At 52.8% G+C, this 19,082-nt stretch overlaps 2 protein-coding genes across 2 annotated transcripts; one reads left to right on the forward strand and one right to left on the reverse strand.

The window, feature by feature from the left end:
* The first annotated feature begins 2 nt into the window (after positions 1-2).
* POLDIP2 (polymerase (DNA-directed), delta interacting protein 2) lies at positions 3-8,426 on the forward strand. Its single transcript, XM_012648287.1, has 11 exons — positions 3-292; positions 1,693-1,774; positions 2,803-2,900; positions 3,583-3,679; positions 3,844-3,919; positions 4,141-4,248; positions 4,699-4,835; positions 5,609-5,635; positions 5,842-5,967; positions 6,998-7,077; positions 7,969-8,426. The coding sequence occupies exons 1-11, from the start codon at positions 132-134 to the stop codon at positions 8,081-8,083; spliced, it is 1,107 nt and encodes a 368-aa protein (XP_012503741.1). The 5' UTR covers positions 3-131; the 3' UTR covers positions 8,084-8,426.
* Positions 8,427-9,155: 729 nt separating this feature from the next.
* TNFAIP1 (tumor necrosis factor, alpha-induced protein 1 (endothelial)) lies at positions 9,156-19,051 on the reverse strand. The gene is made up of 7 exons (XM_012648288.1): positions 18,824-19,051; positions 15,967-16,285; positions 15,122-15,291; positions 14,617-14,706; positions 14,488-14,540; positions 13,498-13,693; positions 9,156-11,865 (listed from the first exon to the last, which is right to left on the reverse strand). The coding sequence occupies exons 2-7, from the start codon at positions 16,169-16,171 to the stop codon at positions 11,629-11,631; spliced, it is 951 nt and encodes a 316-aa protein (XP_012503742.1). The 5' UTR covers positions 16,172-16,285; positions 18,824-19,051; the 3' UTR covers positions 9,156-11,628.
* Positions 19,052-19,082: the final 31 nt, after the last annotated feature.

Genomic DNA, 19,082 nt, shown 5'->3' on the forward strand with positions numbered 1-19,082 from the left:
GCGGGGCGAGGTTGGGCAGCGAGCCAAGGGGGCGGGGACGCGGCGCGGGGCAGTGTGGGGCGGGGGCGGAACGCCACCCGGCCGCGGGTCGGGCCCTGTGTCAGCAGCCGAGCAGGCGCTCGGGGCGGGACATGGCTGGCTGTGCAGCCCGGCGGGCCCTGGCCGTGGGCAGCCGCTGGTGGTCCCGGTCATTGACCGGGGCCCGGGGGCTGAGGCCGCTCTGTGCAGCGGGTGGAGTCGGGGTCTTCCCGCCAGCGGTGACCACGACGACGCGGAGGCACCTCTCGTCCCGGTGAGGGACGGAGCGAGGGGGTGCGGGCGCTGGGCCTGGAGCCCAGGGAGCGTGATTCCCGGCCAGTAGGAGGCCAGGAGGCTGGGCCGGCTGAGGGTGACTGAAGTTAGACGCGGGAGAGGGTCCTGCCCGAGCAGGGAGCCGACCTGCGCTGCCCGGGACGTGTGCCAGGAGCAAGGAAGGGAGCGCGGCCTAGAGCCCTGGTTGTGCAGGACTGGCTCTGAGGGGCTCCAGTAATCCTCTCCGAACGAATCCTACCTCCCTGGCTGGGGTCTCCAGCACCGCTGTCAGTGCACAGTCTTTTAATTCAAAACTAGTCCTTTTGACTTAAACCCTCAGCCTATGGGTTGGGTCAAAGCCTCCCTCAGAAAGATGCTAAAGGTGGGAAACAACACTCTTGAAGGTGGGTGCTCATGGGTCCCAGGTTTCAGTGTGACCTTGGGGACACCGGTTTTCTTTATATGACTTGGGGAAGGGAATTCGAGGCCACGGGGTTGGTGTGAACAGTGTCTCTGTGGATGGGACAAGCAGATCAAATTGGGGCCGGTGCATCAGTGGGAGGCAGCATGAAGTTCACATCTCCAAAACACTAAAAATAACTTTTCTTTGAAGGGCCCCTAGAAGGAGCAGCCCTGTTCAGAGAGAGAACTGACAGAGCTGACCTTTTAGTGGCCGAGATTAGACACTGATACTGGGGAGAGATGATAGCTACTTGCAATTTAAGACCCCTGTGAAAGTGGATGTAAATCTTAACAAAAACTATATTAAGAGACTACTAGGTACAATGTAGGGGAGTACAGGAAGAAATCTAGAGATGATTAAGTCCTTCAAGGGTAGTGTAAGGACTATATTGTAGAGGGGGAGATGGATGTGGAATTATAATACAGGACAAATATTTTTTGAGCACCTCTCATATATTAGGCTATGAGGGGCAGCACAGGCTAATCAGACACAGACATTGCTCCCAGGGAACTTACAGTCTCTAATGGAGATAAGACATGGACACACACAACTGAAATGCAAAGTGGGCAGGATAGTTAAAATGCTGTGGGAGGTCAGGAGGGTGGGTTAGGGAAGAAACGGGCAAGGGGTACATTTAAGCAGGGTGAGAGGGCGTGATATGAGAAATGCTGAGTGAAGAGAGAAGAAGGTGATCTGGGAGCAGTCATATCTAACACTGGGAGACTGGGGAGGTTTTCACCAAGGAGGAGGAGAAGCAGCAGCTCTGTGGTGTGGTAGCCTGGCAGGACCCCTATCTGCTCCAGCTGGCCCTACCACCCCAACCCTTCTCTGCTGTCATTGCCCTGGCCCCTCAGGATCCTAGTAGCTTATTCTGATGGATAAGTACCATTATTACCTTCTCAGCTTTTCAGTTGCTTGTTCTTTTCCTTCCTATTTAGAAACCGACCAGAGGGCAAAGTGTTGGAGACAGTTGGTGTGTTTGAGGTGCCAAAACAGAATGGAAAATATGAGACTGGGCAGGTGAGTATTGGGCTGGGTCATCTTTCATTTTCATGGAGTACTCTGCTTCAGACTTCATCACAGGTCTGAATGGTATGGTTTTCCATTCATTCCACTTTGATGTTTGGTGCCTGACCAGATTCACACATTTTTAAAGATGGAGTTTCTTTTTTCCTAGATTTGAACACATTTAATGTGTCAGTGGGTTCTCTCCAAATTAGCGTGGACAGGGATGGTTTGGACTATAGTGAAGAGAGAGCCAGGTTGCTGAGAGTTAGGATTCCTTTAACATAGTGGATGGTGGGAAGCCAGTGGAGGAAGCTTTCAGAAAAGTAAACCTTTGATGCTTTGTCATAATAAAACTGATTACAATGTGGTAAGCTCTGGGTGTGAGGCTCTTTTTCTATATCAGCTTTGTTCTCAGTCCACTGGAATAGATTTAGGGCCCTGGTAGGTAAGGAAGACTTTTTGTTTAGTCAACGTTTTTTTGGTATGCCTACAATGGACCAGGCACTATGCGTTAGGGTTAAATCAGAAAGCAAGGTAGACATGATTCCTGCCTTCATGGAGTTTACAGTCTAGAAAAGAATTAATCATATGTAAATCGTCGATGGCTCTACACTGTGCTAGGTGAAGGGAAGGTCAAGGAAGACTTCCTGAGGCCAAGCGTGGTGGCTCACACCTGTAATCCTAGCATACTGGGAGGCTGAGGCAGGGGGATCGCTTGAGCTCAGGATTTTGAGGTTGCTGTGAGCTAGGTTGATACCACGGCACTTGCCTGGGCAACAGAATGAGACTCTGTCTGAAAATTAAACAAACAGGAATGCTTCCTGAGGCCTAAGCTTTGACCTAACGGATGAGTAGAGTCAGCCAGCTAAAGAAGGAATAAGAGTGTTCCAGAGCTGGCCTGGGTTGATCACAGAGTTCGTGGGAAAAGGCGGCAAGATCTTTTGCTGGAGATACCTCCACTGGAGCTGCTTTGTAGTCTGGGCCTCACTTGGGTGGAATTGCTGTACTGCGGACTCACCGAGGCTTCTCTTTCCTCCCAGCTTTTCCTTCATAGTGTTTTTGGCTACCGAGGTGTCGTCCTGTTTCCCTGGCAGGCCAGACTGTATGATCGGGATGTGGCTTCTGCAGCTCCGGAAAAGTAAGTTTCCCTGGCATTGTGCCTTGTAGTATCCTTAGGAGGAGGCCTTACTCATGGTAGACATACATAATTAGGGTCCCAGGGGTGAAGACAGCACCCTCCTGGGCCTTGGAAACAGCTCCAGAGTACTTCTCTGGCACTAAAACTCATGTAGACAAAAGTGCTGAGTGCCAGGGACAATCTTAAGCCAGAGGGTCCCTTGAGGCCCCCCCGAGAATGCTCTTCCAAGCTACTCTCAGTTTTCATTATAAATACCCCAGAGGGCATTTGGGGGACCAGTCTTTGATTTTTTCATGTTCAATTGGAATCTTTCCCGTAATCTCACATCATCACTAGAGTACATTAAAAGGTCCAGCTCTATTAAATGGTCACACGTAGCCCCTGGGGTGTAAGAAGTGGAGGGTTGTCTGGGCCCTGGGGACTGACAATTTGATTTTCTCAAGTTGGTGCCCTTCTTTTAAGAGGCATCTGGAGAGTAAGACAAGTGATGACTGTGTACCATAGTTCCTCCATGTGCCACTGTTTGCCCCTATCTAGGGTGCTGCTGAGCAGATGCCCAGCAGTGCTAAAGCCCCTTCAGATCAGGGACCAGCCTGTTTAGATGAGGAGATGCAGGGAGCTCAGTGTGGCACAGTCTCCATTTCTCTTGGGGTGATCTTGGCCTTCTCCTCCCATCCCACAGAGTAGAGAACCCTGCTGGCCATGGCTCTAAGGAGGTGAAAGGCAAAACTCACACTTACTATCAGGTGCTGATTGATGCCCGTGACTGCCCACATATAGTAAGTAAGCAAGATGGCTGGGCCTGGGGGACCTCTCCATGGAAGAGGCCTGTACCCCGATGGGGACAAAGGGAGGGAAAGGGTCAAACAGAGCCCACATCAGCCCTGGGCCCCAAGACCTTGCACAGTGGCCAAGAAAGCCCTTGATTCACTTCTTGCCTTAGTCTCAGAGATCTCAGACAGAAGCTGTGACCTTCTTGGCCAACCACGATGACAGCCGGGCCCTCTATGCCATCCCGGGTGAGTAGTTAGCATCTGCATGGTACCTGTTGAGAAGGGGTCTACTGTGTCTCTGGGAGAGGATTCTGATGTCCTGTCAACTGTTGGAAGGGATTATGATGCTGAGAGGTATAGTGCTGGGGTTATCCCACACTGGGACAAGGCCAGGAAATGTTTCTTTTTAGCCCTGTGTCTCTCTTTTCCTGTGTGAGTTTCACTGTCTCTTTGCCTCTGTGTGCCAGGCCTGGACTATGTCAGCCATGAAGACATCCTCCCCTACACCTCCACTGATCAGGTTCCCATCCAACATGAACTCTTTGAAAGATTTCTTCTGTATGACCAGACAAAAGGTAATCTCTTTTAAGAAGGGAAGCTGGAATGGAAGGGCCCTTTCTTCAAAGAGAGTATCACAGAAATAATTCCAAAGCTCTATTTCCACATCCCTTTCAACCTCCCAATAGGCCTGTCAGGTAGATGGCTATTATCTCCTTACAGATATGGAGAATGAGGCTCAGGGATATTGAGAAGTTACTCAAGGTTGCTGGTAGCAGAGCGAGGTCTGGAAACCAGGGCTCTTAACTCCCAGACCAGTTCTCTTCCCATATCACACTGCTCGTGCCTCCTCAGGACTGATTCTTGGCAGCATTTCTGTGCCTTTTTCCAGCCTGTACTTTGTTTCACAAGTGGGCGTCCTGTTCACCTGGGCCACCACTGGGAAGGGTTTTCTAGGAAGGGCAGTTGGAGAGTGGGTGCAACACCCCGCACTCTAGCCTGGCCTGATCAGTTGTTTCTTGCCCTAGCACCCCCTTTTGTGGCTCGGGAGACGCTACGGGCCTGGCAAGAGAAGAATCATCCCTGGCTAGAACTCTCTGATGTCCACCGGGAAACAACCGAGAACATCCGTGTCACTGTCATCCCCTTCTACATGGGCATGAGAGTATGTGCCCAGCCTGGGCCCCTTCCCATGGGGCTAGGCCCCAGTTTCTGTGTGCTGTCTCCAGTGTGACTGCTGGGAGAGGGAGGGTTCTAAATTTAAATCTTGTCCCTATGGTTCTGCTCCCAAGAGCTGCATGTGTTGGGTGGTGCTGAGTAGCCCCTTGGCAATGGCTGACACCAAGACCTAGAGCAAGGAAACCCACAGTCCTAGGAAGGAGTCCTCCATGCTGAGTCTTCTTCCCTGTGGCTCAAAGGGAGCCATGTTTATGAAGAATATACACATACTTGTTTAATCATTGTAGGCTGACCTTCACACTTTGTGCATTAGTCAAATGTTTATTGAGTTGTTTCTTGTCTGGCTGTAAGCTAGGTTCTGGGGGTACAAATATAAATGAAGCACTGTCCCTGCCTTCCAGGAGCTCATGGTAGTCAGGCAGACCAACATAAAATACTGCTGGAAAGGGGGGTGAGGGGAGGACAGGGGAGGATGGGCGGGGCTGGTGAGGAGGGTGATGAGAAACGTAAGAGCCCCCTGTAGCTGATTTTCTGGGCATCCAGCTCTGCCGGCGATCTTGACAGGATGAGGAGAAGGGAATGGACATGGCAGCCTGCCCCCCTGTGGGCTTGGGGGCCACAGCTCAGTCGTCGTCCTCGTCCCACAGATACTCTGTCTCTGCAGCCTTCCTGGAATACGTCTACTCCACTGGAGAGATGTTGATTGGAACAGACTTGGTCTTGCCCTCTGGGACTTAAATCTTTGTGTTTTTTCCCCAGGAAGCCCAGAATTCCCATGTCTACTGGGTGAGTGTCTCCCTCAGGGGAGAGGGGAGCTCAGGAGGTGTGCCTGGGGGTCAGGCTGGAGGTGAGGGAGCTTACCTGCTGGCGGGGTGGAGCCTGTGCAGTGCGGGTGTCAGCCTTCGGTGCCTTTCTCTCTGCACAGAGTTCGGGGTGGCTGGCCCAAGGTCTGTTCTTTCTTAAACACTACTCTCTCCTCCACACCACTGCAGTGGCGCTACTGTATCCGCTTGGAGAACCTCGACAGTGATGTGGTACAGCTCCGGGAGCGGCACTGGAGGATATTCAGTCTCTCTGGCACCTTGGAGACAGTGCGAGGCCGAGGGGTGGTGGGCAGGGTGAGCATCACTGGGCCACTAATGCCCGGTTTCTGGTCCTGCCCAGCAGGCCTGGGGGCTTGGCGCATGCTTTCCTCTTCCTGTGTGACTACAGACAGAGGCTCACTCTGTGAACACATTGGGTTGCTTTGGATTAGAGATCCTACAACAACCCATTTCACAGATGGAGAGAATTACACTGAGAGGTTAAATACTAACATGTGGTCCCACAGCTAGTATTGGCGCGGCCTAGATTTAAACCCTAGTGAGTCTGAAATCCCAAGTTTTCGTAGTTTTTGTTGAGTGGCATAATGTCTTAAAAACCTGAATTTGAGTGCCCTTAGGTGGGGCATGCATCTCCCACCACTCCCCATGGTCTTGCTTCTGGCTCATTTTACATGTGTACATCCTTTGCTGGGCCTGAAGAGCTTTTATATTCCCTGCCTACCCCATGCTGCCTCCTGAGAACTAAAGTCACATGTGGTATTGGTGCCCCAGGCCACATTCAACAAGCATTTGTCCAAGTCAGCAGGGACTTGGGGAAGCAGGATGGCAAAGTAATAACAGTGCTTTGGAATTAGATAGTCTGGCTTCAAATTCTGGATGTGTTATAACTGCATAACTTTGGGCAAGTTATTTAACCAAAATCTAGGTTTCTTACTGCTAAAATGAGCACACCTATTGCCTTATGATGGCTAGGAGAATTAAATCGGCAAAGGTTTGCAGTGTGCCTGCCACGGTGCCTGGCACTTAGCGCTCGTGAATGGACGCTGTGAAGGGTATTTATGGAGTAGCTCCTGTGTCCAGCGTCTTTCTGTGGTGCCCTCAGACATTCAGTCTGAGATTCTTTCCCAGTCAGGATGAAGGGCCCACGCCAATGGCCATGCTGTGGGCACAGGTACTGGCAGGCAGTTGTGGCAGTGCCTGCAGCGTGGTGACTGGGGTGAGGGGGCAGCCAGTTCTGATGAACTGGCAGTCAGCGTGTGGCCCCAGCTTGCAGGGACCATGTCCCTGAGGCTTGGCCTGAGCCATTTTGCCTGAATCCTCACAGGAACCAGTATTATCCAAGGAGCAGCCCGCGTTCCAGTACAGCAGCCATGTCTCCCTGCAAGCTTCCAGTGGGCACATGTGGTAAGTGAGCGTGTGCTGTGGCAGGGGCCACTTGATTCCACAGACACAGGCTGCAGGGCAAAAAAGTGAGAGCTCATAGCAAGCTCATGGGTGGCAGTTAACGCTGGGCCTAGTTAAGTCCTGAGATGGAGCCTTATCTGCTATTCACTGTGTGGGGCTTGTCTGATTTTTTTTTTTTTTTTTTTGAGACAGAGTCTCGCGCTGTTGCCCGGGCTAGAGTGCCGTGGCATCATCCTAGCTCACAGCAACCTCAAACTCCTGGGCTCAAGCGATCCTCTTGCCTCAGCCTCCCGGGTAGCTGGGACTACAGGCATGCGCCACCATGCCTGGCTAATTTTTTCTATATATTTTTAGCTGTCCAATTAATTTCTTTCTATTTTTGGTAGAGACGGGGTCTCGCTCTTGCTCAGGGTGGTCTCGAACTCCTGAGCTCAAACAATCCGCCCACCTCGGCCTCCCAGAGTGCTAGGATTACAGGCGTGAGCCACCGCGCCCGGCCTTGTCTGATTTTTTATTACTGCCTTTTCCCCAGTTCCCTATGATTTGTGGACTGAAGACTTAGGCCAGAGGTCTGGTGATTTGATGCGGCAGAGTTGCTCATGTAGTTGGGTTTTTTTTTCCCTGGTATTTCACTCTTTAACCTGAAAGTACAGTTGGGTAGCTTATGCAGTGTGCATCTAAGGGCCAGAGTCTGGACAGCTGTTTCTTCTTTTTATGTGGGGACAAGACAGGCTCTCGGGTCTCTGGACCAGTCATCCCTTCATGAGCTCAACGAAGAGAGCCCAGGCCGGCCTCATCCTCTGGTTCTGGGGCTGAGGGCATGGGCCCATCCAGATCCTCAGGAGGGCTCAGCCCTGACTCCTTCTAAACTAGCTTCTCTGTGACCCACAGGGGCACGTTCCGCTTTGAGAGACCTGATGGCTCCCACTTTGATGTCCGGATCCCTCCCTTCTCCCTGGAAAGCAATAAAGATGAGAAGACACCACCCTCAGGCCTTCACTGGTAGGCCAGCTGAGGCCCTGAGTGCCCAGGCCTGGCCCCACAAAGAACAGCTGTCATCCCACAATTGCTGCAGAACTCTTCTCTCCTCATCATGAGCCACAGTGGGTCTCTTAATTTGATTGTGGTCCTTTTTTGGGGGAGGGGTGGTGTAACTGTTTTCTTCAGAAGACCTATGTAGGACTCTTCCCAGGCTGGCCTCCTCATAAGTCCTGCCTACACCGTGTTCCAGTAAACCTTTCACCAAGGAACTGTGTTCAGCTGCCACAGGCCTGGAGGATCTTCTTGGTCTGTCACACAAGTTGTCTGGAATGTGAGGTTTGGTCAATAAACCTGTGCACGCTTGGCCACGCTCACCGTTTCTGCCCGAGTCACAGGCTCTTTCTGATCCAGTGGGGGCCCTTGATTGCTCTCTGTGCTGCTTTTCCAGAGAGCTGCCCCTTTGCTAGGATACGTGCCTGTTTCCCTCAGCCTGGAGGCTGGCTGGACACCTCCCAGGGTCACTGTGCCTCTCAGCCGGTGGGTGATACTCGACTGGACTCTCATGTTCTCTCCTTCACCTTCTGCCACGTGCAGAGAGGGAGACCAGTGTCAGCATCAGAGTGGCCTCACTGGGCCCGGGAGAGGAGTGAAGCAAGCCAGCTGGGTTTCCTGGAGCAGTGGGCTTGCCAGCCACGAGTGTGTCAAGCATCCAGACCACAAATGCAGGAAATCAGCTGAGGAACAGCTTTAGGTATGGATGGTGACTAAGCCAAGCTACTTCCTGAGCTGCTCAGATATCTAAGAGCCAGAAGTGAATTGTGCTGCATTTTGCCCTAATTCTTAGGATTCTTTCTCCCCCACCACTGCAGTGATTGCTAGAGGTCATTTTATTCGTGAATTGGTATTAAATCTGGTTCCAGCCCTTGTTAGTGTTGTCCTTAATCCTTCACCAGGGGGCGCTTGAGTTGCAGGGCAGGGTCGCATGACACAGCTGGAACACAAGGTCAGGTGGCGTACAGAAATACAGGAACTGAGCCTGTAGCAGCGAGCTGGCCAAGCCCTACTCACGGTAGACATGGATGGATCTGTGCCATTGCAGTGTAACACAATTTTATTAGAAATTAGTGTTTACTTCCAGCACTCACGCTGGGCAAAAGTATTGCAGTTATGTGATAAAGGAAAAATTCTCATGCCCAGGACCGGTGCCAGCCTTCAGGCCGACCTCGGTCACATACCAGATTCAATAAAACCCAACACTCGGTCTGTGCTGTTGCCCAGGCTTCCGGTTTTCTCAGAAACTGATAAGAAAGTCTGACATTCACACTTTTTACTTCCACCTGGGCTGCTTGACCTTGAAAAATTCACACAGCCAAGAGATGCTTTCTGAATGGGGCCAGGACACTTTTCAAAGAAAATTCCCCCAAACCCTTAAGCTACAAAGTCTGATTACAGAAGCCAAGATCACTTCAGTGAGTTCAGTATTAGTAGTTTCCTCAAGACCAAGGAGATATTTTCAGTCAGGGAAGTAAATGCCCAGTCCCAGACACCTGTGCTTTCTCAGGAAGACAGACCAGTCACCACTGAGCCAGCCAAGGATCTGAATGGCAAAGCAGTAAGTAGAGGCTGGTGGGGGGAGGTCAAAGGGCAAGCATGAAAATACCTCAGTGGGGAGCTGGGAATTTCAGTATTAAAGGGCTTCAAGAGGGCAGCTGAGAAAATAGGCCAGTGATCTCAGGCTGAAGCATTCCAGTCTCTGTGGGAAAGCCAAAGCCTAACTTGGCCAAATAAATGGATTTGTCTTTATCTTGTAACTCCAGTGAAGGCTTGTAGAACTAGTAGCTCATCACCAAGGTACCTGCCCTGAGACTCTTAGAGCTATGTATACATTCAAGACTGTGACTAACATGTAAAATGCCTGATTGAAGTCACATGTCCCCTGCCATCCTGTCACTTCAGGTCCTTGTGAGTGTCTGACCCTGGGCCTGGCACTTGCCCATAGACTCTGTGGGGTCAGCCGTGAGTGGCCACTTAGCTATCATAAGAGTCGCTGAGAGGGATGAACTTGATAACCTACATCCCTTCCCGAGAGTGGATCCTGTCCGTGGTTGTGCTGCTTTGTTAGACTGGCAGAATGGCCCCTCCCTGACGGCATTCCTCTGGAAAGAATTCAGATAAGCTGCTTCCCAAGGGCCAAGCCAAGCAAAAGAAGGGAATGAAAACCAAAGCCCTAAAGATGAGCTCACCCTGGCTGATGCTGGCATCTCCATGGCTACGCTACCCAAAGGAATGGAGGCCTTCTAGGGGCTTGGGTTGCTTCCATCATCCGGTGTTCAGAGACTCACCACTGGGCAGAACCACCATCCCCAGCCAAGACGCAAACCAACAGCATGGATGGAGCGGGGTGGGAGATACATGGCCGAGCACATGCCACCTCTTCACAGAAGCTGCTAGGAGCACAGGGCTCTGAGTTCGCTGTCCTTGGCTGATGGTCATGCCAGGCAGCACTACAACAGTGCCTGTGGGCTCCACAGCCCAACCCTTGGCTTGCATTTCTGGTGTGAAGTAGCTCCCGTAGCCTGTGACTGCGCTTTGGCTTTACAGTATGTGAGGACAACATGCCTCAGAGCCAAGGGCACTCAAAGACGAGAAAAGCAAAAAAAGCAATCATGTTAGACCCTAGGAGCCAGTTACGTGACTCTAAGATGTAGCGGTAAAGTGTCTTTTCTCACAGGGACCCTATTAGGACGAGTCCCAACTTAGGCATCCTCCCTTCCTCAGTGCTCTGTGGGCTGGCTGTGTGGCCCGGCTGCCCAAGCCAAGGCCAGTCTGTATTTTTATTGCTTTGTCTTTATCCCCTCCCTCAGACTGGCTCTGCAGGGACCAAGGGATTAGGGTCAGAAAAGACGTGGGTCAGGGCAGAATACAAATCTGAATAACAGTACAAAGTGCTTTAAAGGCAGACCCCAAAGGCATGGAGAAGGCCAAGGGTTCTGTCACACACAGGGTCTTAGCACTCTGGAGGGCAACCAAAATGCCCAATCCCCTTGTCATTAGACTTAAAACTATTTGTTTCCTAGATCATTTTTAAAAAATCAAACTCATCAAGCATGTGCTTAAATACCTTAGGAAAAAGGAAGCCCTACCTTCTGTTAAAAACTGGGCCTCCACAGCACCGGCAGCCGCCCTTTCCTGAAGGAAGCCGTTCGCCAGGGGCCTCAGCTGAGGCCTAAGGGGTAGTAGCCCTTTGGCAGAGGAAGGGGGCGCTCAGCAAAGGGCCTGGGGGAATGTTCTTAGCAGAACTCGCCCCAGAGCAGAAGCGGCTCCCTGTCGGGCAGGCAGGGAGATGCTGAGCAAGTGGGACAGGGCTCAGTCATCTGGAAGTGCCTGGAGGCAGGGCAAAGGAATGTGGTCCCTCCCCCGCCCAGGCCCGCTGACCTCCCAGCAGGGCCCGCCATGCCTCTGGGTGCTGGAGCAGAAACCCAGCTAGCAGCAGCACGGGGTGGCCAATGGGGCGGGCTTCCACAGGGCGGGAGATGGGGCCTCCTGTGCCCCCACTCCCTGAGGGGCTTGTCAGTCGCGGTGGGCAGACTGGTGGCTGAGCTGCCGGTCATCGTAAGTGCTATAGCGCTTGACGTGGATGCGGCGGACACGGTCCCGCAGTTCAAAGGTCTCCTCATCTTCACTGGGGGAGGCCTGGCTGCGGCTACGGCTCGTGGCCTCCAACAAGGAGTTGTCAGGGACGCGGGGAGTCTCGTACAGTAGGACATTGAGTGTTTCCTCATAGATTCGGGCCTCTGGGAATTCCACCTGGGACGAGGGGGACAAGAAGACCGAGTGAGGTTTCATCCCAGACAGGGAGCAGCACGTCAGAGTTCTCGGCCCTGTGCCGGCTCCACAAGGCTTCATGACTCACGCAAGGGAGTCTGTCTTGAGGGAGGGCAGGCCTCCCTCGGAAGGAGGTGTTGAGGGGAGGTACTCTGCGGACGTAAGGACACAGAAGACAGCCCCCTCTTCTCCCCACAGCCCGAGACCGATGGGCCAGCAGGCAAAGGGGGCGGCTGTGGCCTTGTGGCCAGGCCAAACACAGTGCCACCACTCCTAGCTGTGGGGCCTCCGGCTTAACCTTTCTGGGCTGCAGTTTCCACATGTGTAAAATGACGGTTCATATCTACCTCTGAGAGTTGATGTCGACATTACAAGAAAGATGTAAACTGCTTGGCAGAGAGCCCGACACCCACTACACAACCAAATACGTGACTGAAGGCGGCTGCTCCGAGGAGAGGTTCTATTGCTTCTTTCTGTGCACCTGACTCAGTGTGCCCTGCCCTCACGACAGTCTGGAGGAAAGAGAAAAGCGGTGGCAATCGAGGCACCTGCATTCTAGCCTAACCTGCGACCCAGCGTCTGCTCCCTACCTGTCCAATGGCGAGAATGGCTCCAGCCCTGCCTGTCTTGCAGGTGTGGAGTGAGGGGTCAAAGAGCTCGTGAAAGACAAAACACTTAGGAAGGTGACAGGTACTGCTGCCATGTCCATGGCTTAACCTGCCATGACAGAGATCCCCCCAAGAATCCCTTCTCCACCGATATGTTCTGGAGCCTCCTCCCCACTCCACCACCAAAAACTGCAGGAGGAAGCAGGGCCACCTGTAAGATGTCCTTTCCCGACCGGCAGCTGATCTCCCAGCCAAGGCACTTCAGTAGTCTGGGGCCCAAGGTGTTCAACGAGCCTAGCTACAGCCACATGACTCCCCCCGATGACCTGCCATCCCACCCCAGCAAAGTCCTGCCGGCTCCAAGACATACATTTGTGGGAAGAAGCCACTCTCTGGGGAGGACACCTTCTGTTGCAGCCCGGAAGAACAAGGTAGCTGAGTCTGTGTTAACTGTCACCTACCAGATGCCTCACGTGTGCCTGGTCGTGGTTAAGCTGAACACCTCACTGGTGGAGGCCAGACAGGAGATCTGAACAGCAATCTGTCTACCCCCGCAGCCCGAGCTATTTCCACTGCACCATGCCGCTTCTCCTAAGAGCGCTCTCATTTTCATAATATCTCTGTTAAGTTCATACTATCATTCCCATGTCTGCCAATGAGGAAACTGAGGGCCAGGTGGTTTAAATGGCTTAGCCAAAGTTAGAAAACTGGCAAGTGGTGGAACCGGAATTCAGACCCGAAGCGAAGCAGGCCTTCCTCCCATACCAGGCTGTCCCCTGCTCTTCAGCTGCCAGGAACAAATGGTTTCTGTCGATTCCCCAAGCCCCTTGTTCTGGCTTTGTCCTTGCCTAGCACCCTCACGGCACATTTGGAAAAGAGCCAAACACATGCCCCTTTTGCTCCTTGTGGTCAAAGGCTCCATCGGGGCCAGGCTGGTCATGCCCTGACCACGCCTGCCGCAGCTGGTATGTGTCCTCCCCACCCACGCAGAGGGAGGCGCCCACACCTTGGTCTGCTTCTTCTCCGTGGCATACACGATGGAAGTGCAGCACACCTCTGCCAGCTTCCGGCCCTGGCCATAGAAGGACCAGCAGCAGATCTCATCGCCGATGACGTCCTTGATGAAAAGCACGCGGCCATTGAAGCGCAAGGAGAGCTTGTCAAACAGCTCGATGTTCTTCAGCAGGTGGTCGTCGGAGTTGCTGAAAAACCCACAAGGGCCAGCAGGCCTGGGAATGAGGTTCCAGCACCAGGGAGGATGCTAGGGCAAGATGGGCCTTCCCCTCCCCTGTCCTGCTTCAATGAACACAGGATGCCAGGGGGCCAGGAAGAGAAAGGGTCACGGGGCACCCTCTGGGTTCGGGGGACTGTGAGGAAAAGGAATTGAGGTGGTTGTAAGTTCAAGCAGAACTGAGGCACTAAGCCCAGAAGGAAGGAGGCACGCTGCTATTTCAACGGGAGGTGTTCCTTTCCTTGCTGTGGGGGTGACAGTGGCAATGTGCCTGTCCAGAGGGAGTCACGGGGAGGCTTGGGACTCTGAGCCTACTGCCACCTGCATATACCTAACTGTGGCTGTTGAGAGGACGTGAGGCATCGGGGGTGAGGGGAACATCAGCCCAGTGGGCAGTACACAGGCTGGCTCAGGAGGACTCCAGCCCCCACCCCCCTTCCCAGTGTCCCTCCTCCACTCCGTAAGATAATGAGCGTGAAACCACCTGGCGCGCTGCCTGACACGACACGTGTAAAGGGTGCATTTCAAGCTCCATCATTTCTATCTTGGCTAGGACCCTGCGCCAAGTTCCAATCGCCTCCACCCCAATTTCCCTTCTACTCTGTTCTTTCCTCTTAGCACGGCTGGTTCTGAGACCCAGACCCGTGCTGGGAGTGCAGGTGGCTTCCCTTGGGTCTGCTGCCCAGTGTCTGCTCTGGCTGCTCAACCCTTTTAGCTGCTTCTGCAGCCCTTCCCCGGGTCCCCCGATAGAGGCACCCACCCTACCTGGTGTAGGAATACTTGTTGTTGCTTCTGTTGTACAGCAGCTTCACCACAGGCTGTGAGGGAGGAGAGAGTGAGGGTGGGGCCAGGGGCCTGGCGTGCCCTGCCCATAGCCCCCAGAGGTCCCAGTACCTTGGTGGAGGATTCGATGAGCCTCTCCTCCTCCTTCAGGGATGTGATGACGGGGATGTTGCACACAGGCTGGTAGGAGTCCTTCTTGTCCTGGGAGACACACACAGCAGAGAACCTTCTATGGGTTCTTCTGTTGGCTGGGCTTAGCCAGGTACCCCGGGAGCCCCTCTGCCATGGCCACTCGGTGCTTGGTGAGGAGGCATCAGACAGAGGTCATGAGGCCCCTGGCAACAGAAATTGCCAGTGGGCAAGCAGACCCCCGTTTCCAGAAAACCTAGGATCCATATCCCTAGGCACACAGACTAGAAGCAGGGCCTACTCACACTGCCGAGGGCGGATACCCGGCTGCCAGTTTGCTGGGCCGGGTGGCATGTCCCTGAATCTAATTAGGTTTGGACTCATCCACCCCACCTCCCACACAGCCTGCCAGGAACCAGACCCTCACGTCCCAGGAGAAGGGGGCAACTCTCGATCTCACCAACCCACGCCAACTCCACCCACCCACCTGCAGAGCTGCCTGGCACATGTTCACCAGCCCCTGAATGAGGTAATATTTTGCTTCTGCCATCAATTCCTTGATTTCTTGCCGGTTTTGAGGGAGAGTGATGGTGTCATCTCGGAGGTAATTCAAAATGGTGCCAAAGTGCTTTCCACACCGGTCTATGAGGATCCAGCCTGCGGAGTCAAACGGGCCCCACAGGGTTACTGTTTGCTTCCAGGTACGCAGAAGCAAGCAAAGGCCACCAACGAGCTGGGTGGCGGGTGGCAAGGAAAGGCGCTCCACGAGCATATAGCCCATGGCACAGGGTGACAGGAGGGAGGATGACGTTCTAGCTCTCATGTCCCTGGTTGGTCTTCACCAGTTCTCCCTAAAGCCAAGAACTGACATACCCCATGGGAGATACAGGCCCTCCAGGCCCTGCGGAGGCCACAGAGGCCTCAGCTCAGGAGCTCTCAGGCCCAGCCCTGGCAACACGAAACCACCAGCTGCTGCCAGCCTTCTGCCCACCACCCAGGCTTATGGCGATGGTTCTTAAGAGAATCCTGTCCTTGGAGGAGGAGGTGGCGGTGAAAAAAAGAAAAAAAAAAAAAAGAGAATCCTGTCCTGTTTGAATATTTAAAAAGTACAGATCTTCTTCCTGGAAGATGCATACACATATAACATTCTATGTACAATTTTAAAGACTTCTGAAGCTCTCCTGATGATTCCAGGAAGCCATCCTATATTAGGTGAAGAGGAAAAGTGAATCTAAATTCTGTATTTCCCAGGCTTAAGCCCTGCCCTGAAGTCATTTCCTCAGGAATCCCTCCTTCCCTCCCCACCCTGCCCCATAAGCCTTGATGACTCACCTTCTTTGTCGGTTAGCACCTCCATGCGCCCGCTGAACATGGCCTTGAGCATGGTGTCATGGCGGGTTAGTGCCCGCACGGTGGTGTAGTACAGGGAGCCACCCACGTTGAGCTGGACGTACTTGTTGCCCAGCCCTCCTCCCTTGAAGCCGCTTAGCTTGGGCTTGGCCCCCGAGGCCGGGCACAGACAGGTATCCCCTGACATCTCCCGCTGCAAGTAGATGACCACACGGCAAGAGGTGGGCTTGGAAGGCTCCGCCGTGGTGGAAGGGGTCACGAGTGAGTGGCCAGAGGAGGCCAGAGCCTCATATTCTCAGTGCTGTGAGCAGGAGATGGGAGAGAACACGGAAATCAGCAATAGAACCCTCAAACCAGGAGAGGACAACAGTAGGAACATGACCAAAGTCCTTCTCTCCCTCGGAAGCCCAGCTAATCCCTGGCAAAGGCCAAGTCCCCAGGCAAAGAGAGAAAGGCTTTACTGCTGTCTTTATTGTCTCAGGAATCAGGGCTGGGAGCACAGTCTCCCAGGGCCCTGCCCTGGTAACCGCACCAGACTCCCTGAGACTCAGCTCCACTCCGGGCGACCAGGAAGACAAGCAAACCCTGGGAACTAGTCAGAGAGGGCCTGAGGAATGGATCACCCTGAGGGGACCAGTCAGATTCCAGTTATTTTCTTTTCAAGGGTCTCAGGATCCCAGACTCCCAGCCAAGCCTATTGGGAATCCAGCCAGCCTAGGAGTTTCTCAGGAGCCAGAGGGACAGGATGCACTTCCTTCCTTTCTGCAGATTCCAGACTCAGGAGCAGCCTGCACCAGTGCTCACTCTGGGTAGTCAAGAGTCTGGCTTCAGAAGGAAAGTAAAAGCAGCTTCAGGAGAGAATGCAGTGAGCTGGGCTGGAGGAAGCTGGCCGGTGTTCTTGGCAGAGGTTACCTGGGCTCCAGCTGGGGCTTCCTGACCTTCCCCTTTCTTGGTACCAGCCTTGCCCCAAGTTCCTAAAATTGTCACTATTTTTGAGAGTAGAATAACTACAGGATGGCTATTTTTGTTTCTTCTTCCTAAGAGGGACCCAGCCCTATCTCTTCTCTTCCCTCCCAAGAAGAAAGGAAGAGAGGCTAGAAAAGTCCAGATGATAAATCTAAAAACGATGAAGTGAGCTGGGTGCATGCCTGTAGTCCCCAGCTACTCAGGAGGCTGAGGCGGGAGGATCGCTTGAGCCCAGGAGTTTAAGACCAGCGTGGGCAACATGGCAAAACCCCATCTCTAAAAAAATGAAAATAAAAATAAGGTAAAGTAAAATAATGAAGTTGGAAACTAAAACATTAATAGGAGGAGAGAGGAAACAAAGGAGAGCAAAGCCAGGCTATCTCTCATGATTTAGAGTCTGTATTATGTTTTTGGCTTTCTAAAAAAATCGCTAAAATTCATTCACTGAAGAAAAAGCATAATAGCTAACATTCATTGCATACTTACTATGTGCTGGGTATTATTCTTGACATTTAATATATATTAGCTCATTTAATTCATTTAGCAATAAACTATTGAGTGCCTACTACGCTAAACAGTAGGGAATGATGAAACGATGTCCTAGCCTTCAAGGAGTTCAAAGAAGCATCATAATACAAACAAGAATTAAAAAAAAAAAAGTTAGCATTTATTGTGCCCCTGATATGTGCCAGGCACTGGGATTTTTATAAGAGAACAAATACAGAAGAGTCATGTCCAGGGAAGGCAGGTGCTAATTGATATTAAAGAGTTTAGACTTTATACTAATTACAATGTAGTACAGGAATCAATTGGAAGGTTTTAAGGGAGTGATATGATCTGATTTATTTATAGCATATTTCTCTCTCTCTCTCTCTCTCTCTCTCTCTTTTGCTGTGTTGCCCAGACTGGACTCGAACTCCTGGGCTCAAGTAATCCTCCTGCCTCCGCCTCCCTGAGGCCGAGTATGGATGATAGGGTAATGGATGAGCTGAGCCCTCACCAGGAGACGGCTCAATGAGTAAGAGATACTAGAATGGTATGAGATCACCTTGCCTTTATCCGCCCACTCTAAAGGAATAAATCCACCCTTTAACAGGTTTTAGCAAGTTCCTCATGTGTTTTGTGTCTAGCCCCAATTTCCCCGGGATCAAAGAAAGCACACATAGAAGTTCTCCAAAGCAAAGGAACTCAAAGGCTAGGCTTGCCAACGAGGAAGACAAATCCAGAACTAATCCCTTCCTTTCCTACAAAGCAATTGCTTTGAGCCCCTGGATGACGTCAGCTCAGATTCCGTCCAGACCAATGGGTTCCAGGAATCCTGTGGCAGGTGACGCCCCAGAAAGTAATTCCAATGAGAATGAAGTTTCCACTGATAGCCTCAGTGCTCTTCCTTCCGGACTTTGTGTGTGGATGTTTGGGGATGCCTGAAGCTAGGGGCGGATCCATGTCTCACTCAGCGAAGCTAATGGGAACCCAAGCAGAACAAAGGGCAAACCACCGCGGCAGTGGAAAGGGGTGGGGTCTTAAAGGAAGAAGGACCCAGAAATCTGTCAGGCACCGCGGACAGCGGGGGTAAAGCTGATCTGGGCTGGAGTGGGCGGGTCTAGCAGAATCCTAGGTGTAAAGGTAAGGCTTCATCCAAAGGGTCCTGGGACACCCAGCCTCTCTTGTGGCCAGTCTTCTCCAGTCCGGGCCACTCCTCACTGCCGAAAAACCCAGACCGGTTCTCACACCCACTCCCAGTGGAGAATTTGAGCTCTCCATCTTCCCTACGCCGTCCCACGCCTTTTCCCAGGACCCAGCAGGGCTCGCTTTGCTGCAGCCAGTGCCTGTCCATCCCGTCCCTTAGGGCATCGGCAGGCCCGGCTCTCACCGTCCCCGGGGGCGCCTCTCCTCTCAGCTGGGTGGCGAGCGGACTCCGTGCAGCCCCTAGCCTGTAGCTGCCCGCCCGCCAGCAATCCCAGGCTGTGAGCTCATATCCTGCGCCCGCCGACTCCACCCGGAGCCGCGTGCGGCCCAGCCCAGCCGGCCAGGGAGCCGGAGACTACAAGGCCCGGCATGCATAGCGCCTTGTGGAAGGCTGGGGGAGTCCAAATCCTCCGAGACTCTTCCGCCGCGAGAGCGCAGCTACT

Source organism: Propithecus coquereli, unplaced genomic scaffold (genome assembly GCF_000956105.1).
Source record: "Propithecus coquereli isolate 6110/MARCELLA unplaced genomic scaffold, Pcoq_1.0 Scaffold281, whole genome shotgun sequence".
NCBI lineage: Eukaryota > Metazoa > Chordata > Mammalia > Primates > Indriidae > Propithecus > Propithecus coquereli.